Source organism: Periophthalmus magnuspinnatus, chromosome 13 (genome assembly GCF_009829125.3).
Source record: "Periophthalmus magnuspinnatus isolate fPerMag1 chromosome 13, fPerMag1.2.pri, whole genome shotgun sequence".
NCBI lineage: Eukaryota > Metazoa > Chordata > Actinopteri > Gobiiformes > Gobiidae > Periophthalmus > Periophthalmus magnuspinnatus.
Genome location: NC_047138.1, coordinates 28,313,022 through 28,323,361, shown reverse-complemented (window position 1 = coordinate 28,323,361; position 10,340 = coordinate 28,313,022). Strand labels below are relative to the sequence as shown.

Below are 10,340 nucleotides of genomic sequence, written 5' to 3'. Positions count from 1 at the left end.
CCCAACCAGAAGTGCAATGGTAGAGCTGATTGGTTAAAAGTTTCCCCCCTGGACCAATCACCGCCCTTAGTTGCGGGTAAGGGTTCCGTTTTGGACCAATCACGGTCGCGTGCGCTGCGTGGGAGAGAGAAGAGCTCCGCTACTTTTGACGGACTCTCACTTTACCCCGATGTCAACAAACAACAACAATAATGAGCGTGCAGCGTCAAGTGTGCGCCACAGTGCGTCATAGTTAAACCCGGATTGTAAAGAAAGTATTTTTATTATTGACGAATCATAAGCATTTTCTCGCACTTTTACGCCATCTTTCTTCTGGACACGACCGGGATTTACGCTGTTTGGCTGCGGGTGTTCACGCTTTCTACACGGGATCTTCTTTTGAAAACTTTGGCTTCGATTCTGCGGATAGAAACGCGCATCTAAAGTAGCTCTCTCCCGCGCTGGAGGAGCTTTGGGTGGTGGCTGGAGTGCTGGAGGTATGACTGCGTTGGCGGGGTCTTTACCCAGGATGATGCGACCCACGCTGGCTCAGAATTACCCCCGCAGCGGCTTCCCACTGGAAGGTAACCCACCAAGTTGAGACATGGAAACGGGCTCATTCCGTCTTTGATTGGAAGCTAAACAGCAGATAAACTTTCATTATGAACTTATGCAATTTTGGGAACCTTTTAAAAATGAAATGCAAACTTGTTGATAAGGACTAGAGACAGAAAACGTAAACTACGAGCCAAAAGTAAAATCTGTCAACTGGACAAAAAGCTGTAGGAGTGAAGATGCGAAACGTCGTCACTTCTACAACTTTTTGTCCAGTTGACAGATTTGACTTTTGGCTTTTACTGTGGATCAAACTTGGACGATTGAGAGATTCCACAAATACGCACTTCATAATAATTTTATATATCAACATATGTTACGCACATTTACGCTCCAGTCTCTTTCAGAACGTTTTGCTAATTTAATTTAAGATTTATACTTCAAAGTAGGTCCAAAACATTGACACATTAATCGAACTAACGCTCTAACATCATTGGTATTGGGATCAATTTTACGCGTGGCTTTAACACATTAAAATCTCACTTTTTCAAACTCATTTCAGTGTCTACACCGTTGGGCCAAGGCCGCGTGAACCAGCTGGGAGGAGTGTTCATAAATGGAAGGCCGTTACCGAATCACATCAGGCACAAAATCGTGGAGATGGCGCACCACGGGATCCGGCCGTGCGTCATCTCCAGGCAGCTGCGCGTCTCTCACGGCTGCGTGTCCAAGATCCTGTGCCGTTACCAGGAGACCGGCTCCATCCGCCCAGGGGCCATCGGAGGCAGCAAGCCCAAGGTAAGGACCCCGTTAGGGACATGCTGTTACCCTCCTATCATAACTGGCGAAGTCGTTTTTCTAAGTTCCCGGGAAAATAGAAACAATTAAATAATGATTGGGTGATTGTGACTATTGTGTGTTTTTTGGCTGTAAAAAACAAAAAACAAAACAAAAAACAAAAAACTAAATTTGAAAAGGTAAAAGTAAAAGATGAGTTACGCTATGAGTGCGAATGGATGCGGGTAATTTTGGCCAGCTGCTTATGTTGGCAACTTTATATAAACTAATAAACTGTGCGTAAAAAGGCCAAATCGCACGAAACTGTTTGTACTAATCGCATTTACGCACGCTTTTCCCGGACAATTTTATAAGGCCTACTTGTTTTTCACCCTTACTCCCTTCGTTTCACAATGTTTGACAGCGTTACCCAAGCATGAAACAAAGATAAAAGTATAAATACAGCAATATATCCTTGTTTACGCACGTAAGCACCACGTGTCGCGCCTTACAGCGGACTTTCCCCTTCTCTTGAGACAAACGCCGACCTGTTGCTGATGTAAAAATCCCACAAATGCACAGCGCCTCGGGGCCAAACGCAGTGAATAAACATGGACTCTCGTGCCCTCTGAAGCAGGGGGCGACTCCGGACGTGGAGAAGAGGATAGAGGACTACAAGCGGGAAAGCCCGAGCATGTTCAGCTGGGAGATCCGGGACAGGCTGCTCAAAGACGGCATCTGCGACCGCAACAACGTCCCCTCCGGTACACGGACCAACTCAGATTACTCCCACATAACAGTATACTTATGATAAATATGTAAACTGCCGCTGTTGTAAAATTGAATAACCGAAATCGGATCTAACAGGCCGAAATTGTTAAAAAAATTCCAAAGAATGTCAACTGATAGTCCTTGGATTGACACAGTGTTTTGTCTAACTTTTCAGTTCCTAAATGCAAACATAAATAATACTCAAAAACTATTTCACATCTTTAGAGAAGCTGTAGTGTTTGAAATCTATGGCTACTGGATACAGTGGCAACATGGAAAAAGTGGCAGAAGTAGTTTTTGGCTAATTGTAAAATAAATAAATAAATAAATACCTTAGTAGTAGTAGTAGTAGTAGTAGCTGTGGTGGAACTTAACAAAGTAAAAGTGGTAAAGTTGATAAGTAATTAAGTTTAAAAAAAATGGAGTAGATTAGATAAGTACGTTATGTATGTTAAAGTGGGTACTTTTTACTTTTACTTCACTACATTTGAGAGTAGTATCTGTACTTTCTACTCCTCTACATTTTTGAACTGGACTAAAAAGTAAAAGTATTTTTTATTATTGTCTGAGACTTGCTGAAAAGGCTGAGGGTTTATTTTTAACACGTTCATAATTTGAGTCAACAAAAATACAAATAAAAACAGCTAGAAAAAAGGATCGATTAAATTGTTTCTAATTCAGCACAAATGTTTATCAAAATTACTACATTTGAAGCTTTAAAAACCTCAAAATTTGCATGAAATACTTTTACTTTTTAGTGTTTGAGTACATTTTTAAACAGGGACTTTAAAACATTTATTTAATTAGATTTTGTCATGTGATACTTTTACTTGAGTATTTTTTTGCCCTGGTATCTGTACTTTTACTTAAGTAGCAAAATGGAGTACTTCTTCCACCACTGACTATTAGTAGCAGCAGCAGCAGCAGTAGTAGTAGTAGTAGTAGTAGTAGTAGTAGTAGTAGTAGTAGTAGTAGTAGTAGTAGAAATTATACAGCACCACAAGATATTAACATAATAGAATTTTGTTCAAAATAAATTATGAATTGATTTGAGGTAATTTAAACATAATATTAAAATTGGATTGACCTTATTATTATTATTATTATTATTATTATTATTATTATTATTATTATTATTATTATTATTATTATTATTATTATTATTATTATTATATATTATTATTATTATTATTAAAGCCTTGTGTTTGCGACTGTCCAGTGAGTGCCATCAGCCGCATCCTGAGGAGTAAGTTTGGAGGGAAGTGTGACGATGAGGAGGACGAAGAGGAGCTGGAGAAGAAGGAGCTGGAGGAGAGTGAACGCAGAGCCAAACACAGCATTGAGGGCATTCTGGGAGACCGCTGTGAGTACATGTACTGTTACTGTGTACTGTTACAATGACACAACGAACACAGAGGAGGGAGAGGGACGAGACGTAATGGGATGTAAGAAATACTTTTACAGAATTTACACAGAAAACAAAATAAGAAGAGGGCTGCAAAGTAAAACTGGATGAAAAGTCAAGATAAATATTCATATGTGCTACTTTGGCTGATCAACAACTTCTAATGTTGTTTCTTCTATTGGCGTGACTTGTACTACTACTACTACTATTACTATTACTACTGCTGCTACTACTACTATATTACCACACATGTACTTTCTCCTCACTCCATGCTACTTATCAGCTACTGCTAACTAAACTACTGCTCCCACCATACTGCTGCTAACACATTTTCAATATATTTATATAAAAATTACTTAGTAACTACAACATGTACTACTATCACTACTACTACTACTACTACTACTACTACTGCTACTACTACCACTATATTACACGACAACACAGTCCACATGTATTAAATCCTACTAACTATTGCTACCATACGGCTCCTATCATATTTTCAGTATATATACAAACACTACTACTACTACTACTACTACTACTACTACTACTACTACTACTACTACTACTACATTACATCACTACAACACTCTCCCCATGTATTAAATCCTACTGACCTCTTACCACCACACTGCTGCTACTACAGTTTTTATACTTTTTTACAATATTTTTTAAACTTCACCCAAGTCCTAGCAAGAAAGAAAGAAAATGTGTTTTGTGAAATGTTCTGTAACTGAATTCATGTTTTGAGTCGAGATGTCCATCTCTGGTTTGGGACTTTACAGAGAAAGCTGAATATGTTTTTGAAAGTCTCCAAACGTCACGACGTGCGTAAATGTGTGGTGCTGTGCGTCAAACTTCATTGCTCCGTTTTTGTCCCGCAAATACAACTCTCTCTCTTTTATCCGCAAACGTGTGTGCGTTTGTTTTACCAGCGTAACAGTTGTAAAAGTAAAGTAAAAGTACTTAACAAACAAAGGGGTGGTTTAGATTAAATTTGTGTGTGAATTTTCAAAGGTTTATACGAGTTTTGCCTTGAGTGTGTGGTGGATGTTTTGCTCCTCCAGGACTTGGCTCTGAAGCGTGCGTAAAGTTGTGCGCTGGGGGTGGAGAGGTTGTGTCGTCTTTTGTTACAGGACGCCTTTAAGGAGAATATCTCTCGCAGCTAATGCTTTTCCCATGAGGCCGTACCGTAAATCAAACAGCAGGTGATGGCTTTGTGCGGGAAACGGACATGTGTGCGCGTGTCCGTGCGCGCGCAGCACTGGGTAAAAGCGCGAGGAGCGTTACAGTAAATCTGAATATTCTCCCAGTGTTTGGTTTTGGTACATGTGAAATTAAACATGGAGGTTTTAATGTGCGTTTCCCACGTTAAATCACGCCTTTGCCTTATCCTTCACGTTCTGCAGACCCACAGAGCGCACCATGCGTAAAAGTTGATTTGTGCAGTTAATATCGCCATGCACAGATACTGTAAACTATGCAGTATAATTATACGAGCTGTAAACTCAAAACAAAGTGCTGATGTGTTTTTATGTGGTGTAAAAGTCATAGCGCCTCTAAAACCAGAGCTCAGCCTGTTTTATAACTCCTCAAGTAAGTGCAGCACGTGGCCCCTCAGTTACGCGCTGAGGCATGAAGAGAGCGCGCGGCCTTGCGTTCATTTGTGCAGCTCCATAACCACGTCATCGCGTTAGTTTTTATCTCTGTGTCATCAGAGAGGAGCAATTGGCCACGGCAGCCACCAGAGCGCTTTACGCACGCCGTTTACACTTCGCAAATTATGTGGAGTGCCTTTCCAAACAGGGGTACATTACAAGTCTGCCCCTGTCCTCCTCCTACATACTTCTGCTCATGATTTTTAGTGTTCAATTTTTATTTCTAAAAGTCTCCAACTTCTATTAAAATATTTAGCTTGGAGTAAATCCAAGATCGATGTATTTAAACAGTACTGAAGTATAGTGTGACAGTGGGACTTTTTAGCAGTGTTTTACGCACTGCGCCACTCTTTGCGTCACGGACTCACGCATCACAGATAAAGGAACGTGTTGCTCGCAAACAAAATGTGCCCTGGATGAGCTGATCAAACATTTGTTCAACGGTTTCCATCTCGGCACAAAGACCCGCCTCGCGCGCACAACGGGACGCGCGGGGGATGAACTTGGGAGACAAAAGCGCGAGAGTCTATTTGAGGCTCACGCGCGGACAAAAGGCCAGCTTGGAAACAGCTTTGGCCGCAGTGGCGCAAAGAGGCGAGGCGGGCTGCTTAGAATTCAGAGGGAGAAAGAAGGCCCCGCTCCCCGCATTATCGAGCATGAATTATTCAGGGAGCGCTCGGCTGGACCCGAGAGGCGCAGAAAGTGGCCGTTTTCACCTACAAAATGTTTCCTATTGGGGTCGAGTGCCATTCACTGTGACAAGTTAGGCTTCAGAAATCCACTCACGTAGCGCGCGAGGAGGAGACGCACGTACGGGAACACTGGAGCAAAGTTTGGCCTCTACCTCCTTAGAGACGATATGAAACTTCTGCAAACTTTTTTATTTTATTCTGTCATATTTTTCACAATTTACGTTCAGTTACAAAACGCAAAGATGCCGCAGTGATGGATTTTTACGCACCATTTTAACCGAATTTCATGGAAAACGCGTTAGTCGGTCAATTTATCCTTTCAGCAACTCTTTCAGTCAGTCATAATTAATCTGAGAGCGAACACGACACGTTGTTATTGTGAAAAGTGAAATTCGCTTCTTTTTATATCCACTTTTGTTGCAGTTATTACGCACAGGGCGAGGTTAAACGCGAAAATAATAGGCTACAGATTTGGGGTCCGTTTTTGACATGTGGCCTGACTTCTTGTGACGGATGCGTAGTTTGAAAAGAAAAGGAAACATTTTTTAGCAGTTACGTCTAATTACCGCGATGTGTCATAATACGGTCCTTTAATTTGTCTGAGGGTCGGTTTGTGAGCGAGCGCGCGGTGAACTCTGCCCTTGGCCTCGTGAACATTAATAATGGCCCCAGAATGACGTGCGCATTGTTCTATGTCACGTCTAATGACAGCGGCAGTGTATTAAAAAGTGTTTGGGCTCAATGGAAGTCTGTGTACTCCCCGGAGAGTCCCGCGAGATGTGGCCCGGAGCGGTGCGGCTCAATGCGGCACCGGGACCAAGCCACGGCCGTGTGCGCGCGCGCTGTGGAGGGATGATTAAAGGTCCGGGCACGTCAGGACTTTTGTGTTTGTGAAAAAAGGACGAAAAGGGGATTAAAAATACAACAAAAACAGATCTGAGACAGAAGACTAAAGCAGGACTTAACAAAGACCAGTAATGAGAACTAAACCAGAACTAAACCAGGACTAAACCAGGACTAAACCAGGACTGAACCAGGACTAAACCAGGACTAAACCAGAACTAAACCAGGACCGAACCAGGACTAAACCAGAACAAAACCCGGACTAAACCAGAAATAAACTAGGACTAAACCAGCACTAAACCAGAACAAAACCAGGACTAAACCAGGACTAAACCAGGACTAAACCAGAAATAAACTAGGACTAAACCAGGACTAAACCAGGACTAAGCCAGAACTAAATCAGGACTAAACCAGGACTAAACCTGGACTAAACCCGGACTAAACCAGAACTAAACCAGGACTAAACCAGAACTAAACCAGAACAAAAGCAGGACTAAACCAGGGCTGAACCAGGACTAAACCAGGACTAAACCAGGACCAAACCAGGACTGAGCCAGGACTAAACCTGGAGTAAACCAAGACTAAACCAGGACTAAACCAAGACTAAACCAGAACAAAACCAGGACTAAACCAGGACTAAACAAGTACTAAACCTGAAATGAACTAATACAAAACAAGGCCTAAACCAGGACTAAACCAGGACTTAACAAACACGAGTAATGAGAACTAAACCGTAACTAAACCAGGACTAAACCAGCACTAAACCAGAACTAAACCAGGACTAAACCAGGACTAAACCAGGACGAAACCAAGACTAAACCAGGACTAAACTAGAACTGAAATAAACTAATACAGAACAAGGTCTAAATTAGGACTAAACCTGGACTAAACAAGGACTAACCAAACTGGACCAAACCAAGTCTGAATCAAGACTAAACAGATTCAGGAACAAGGACTAAACTGAGGACTCAGTGAACCAGGGCGGAACAAGGGACTGAACCAGGACTAAAGCAGGTCTAAAGTAAAACTCTATAAAAGAGACTAAAACAGAACTCGGACCAAACCAAGTCTAAACCAAGAAGACTTCTGGTTTAGAGCTGGTCTGGCTGATATTTGGCTAATAGAGCAGGACTGTGTAGTAAGATAGTCAGATCTGTGTATGGCCTAGCTCCAAATTTCCATTGACTCCCATATCGCACCCCCCTCCTCTAACTCTCTCTCTCTCTCTCTGTCCCCCTCTCTCTTTCTCTCTTCTGCCGCTGTTTCTTCTGCCCCTCTCGCTCCACAAATCTCTTCACGCAGATTAAACGGAGGCTTTTATACGCCGCTGTTTCATGTGTCTGTGCCCGGAGCGTCAGGCCTCAGTGTCAGAGCAGTGACGGCCCGGGGCGCAGCACTATGGAATATACTGCTATTTCTATATTCAAATACAGGGGGCTTTTTTATCTGTAAACTCAAACGGATAAGAAGACATTTGATTTAGATATTGGAAAAAATAAAATAAAATAAATAAATAAATGAATACAAATTAAATAATAATAATAATAATAATAATAATAATAATAATAATAATAATAATAATAATAATAATAATAATAATAATAATAATACCTTCAAAATAAAAATGTTGTCCAGAGATGACTAAGGTAAATAAATAATAAATAAGTAAAAGATGAAACTATTGCATTGTGTAAAATTCAAAACTCAAATTCAAAATTAAGTGGAATTTTTAAAAGTTGCAGTGAAATCGCATCTGATTTTTTAAAATTAAATTGCAGATAATTCGATTTTATTAATTTATTTTATTTTTAGCCAATATTAACAACAACTAGCATGCTTATGTGCACTTACTGATGAACAGGGACTCTGAAAATACTGCACAGTACATGAAAGGATGAGGAGGAGGGGTTGTAGTAGTAGTAGTAGTAGTAGTAGTAGTAGTGATGAAAGATGGACATATATTCAAGTGTGTGTGTACAGAGGAATTGGCTACATGGGACATAGGAAGTAGTATTAGCAGTAGTAGTAGTAGTAGTAAGTAAATACTGCACAGTGCATGAAAGGAAGGAGGAAGAGGGGTTGTAGTAGTAGTAGTAGTAGTAGTAGTTGTTGTAGTAGTAGTAGCAGCACTAAAACAGTGTGTGGCTCTCCCGTCTCCTTCTTTACATTTTCAACAGGGGTAGTAGTATTAGTAGCAGCAGCAGCAGTAGTAGTAGTAGTAGTAGTAGCTGTCTCCTCCTTCACATTGTCACATGACGACCCTCTACACTCCTCTCTATAACTTCTTTGCAGTATTTCGGTCCCTTTCTAAAGTATCTCTGAGCCTCAGATACGATCTACGATGTTTCGCCTCCATCTCCTCACACACTGTTTGACTCCCCCAGCTGTGCGACGCTCACTCGCGCTGGTGTAACCGTGTTTGGTGAAAGGCGATCCCGCAGAAGGCTAATCGAATCAGGGCTGGATGTTTGAAACGGGCCGGCCCACAGTGAACCCCGTCATCGTGTCATAATTAAGTTTATCCAAGCGCATTCCTTCATTTTAACTGAGTTTTTTTTTCTCTTTCGTCGAGTTTGTTGCAAAATGTTGGTACGAGCCGATGCCAACGGGACAAAAGAGGGACAGGACGGACGAAGAGGGGTTGTAGTAGTAGTAGTAGTAGTAGTAGCAGTGATGAGAAGAGGGACGTATATACATGTGTGTGTTTACAAAGGAGCTGGCTACAAGGGACGTAGGTCGTAGTAGTAGTAGCAGTAGTAGTAGTAGTGATGAAAGAGTGTCATATAATTGTGTCTGTTTACAGAGGCTACAAGGGACATGGGAAGTAGTAGTAGTAGTAGCAGTAGTAGTAGTAGCAGTAGTAGTAATAGCAATAGTAGTGGTAGTAATAGCAGCAGTAGTGGTAGAACAGTAGTAGTAGATGTAGTAGTAGTGCTAGTAGTGGTAGTTGCAGCAGCAGTAGTAATAGTAATACTGATAGTAGTAGACATAGTAGTAGCAGTAGTAGTAAGCTTGATAGAAGTAGTAATAGTTGTAATGTAAACAGAGAGGGAAGTGTATAGAGCAATTAGCTAGGAAGTAGTAGTAGAATTAATATTAGTAGTAATAGTCGTAGTAGTAGCAGTAGCAGGAGTAGTAGTAGTAGCAGGATAGTAGTAGTAGTAGCAGAAGTACTACTAGTAGTAGTAGTACTAGTTGTACAGACAGAACACAACTAGTTCACTTTCAACAGTTTGCAGTGATCCATAGTTGTCCCTCACTTACTTTATTCATTCTGAACATCTTAATTATTCACCATGATGAGTTTATAAACACTTTTCACAACTTTCAGGGACCAGATGCAGAGTTTTGCTTCATCACTTCCTGACGATCAGACAATAAAACGCTTTATCATTAAACGCAGACAGTACACAGAGGACATGTTTTGACCTCATGAGCTGCTTATATAATATATCTGCACTGGGGTAGGACACATTTTGCAAAGACACATGGGAAAAAATGTAGTACAGGACTTGTGGGGTACTGTTCTTACCTCTCATGAGTAGAATTTAAAACAAAATAAAAACATCCTTCAGTTGAAATAGTTGTAATTGTTCATAGCAGGATTCATTTTCTGTTTCTGTGGCTGGTACAAAGGCGGTGGACCCATAAAGTACT

At 41.1% G+C, this 10,340-nt stretch overlaps 1 protein-coding gene across 2 annotated transcripts in view; it reads left to right on the top strand.

The window, feature by feature from the left end:
- The first annotated feature begins 268 nt into the window (after positions 1–268).
- Positions 269–10,340, top strand: part of pax3b (paired box 3b) — a 44,444-nt gene continuing 34,372 nt past the window's right edge. For both annotated transcript variants that reach the window (XM_033976895.2, XM_033976896.2), the window contains exons 1-4: positions 269–563; positions 1,097–1,332; positions 1,946–2,075; positions 3,302–3,445. In XM_033976895.2, the coding sequence (XP_033832786.1) occupies positions 479–563; positions 1,097–1,332; positions 1,946–2,075; positions 3,302–3,445 (595 nt within the window). In that variant the 5' untranslated portion in view covers positions 269–478. The remainder of the gene's footprint in view (positions 564–1,096; positions 1,333–1,945; positions 2,076–3,301; positions 3,446–10,340) is intronic.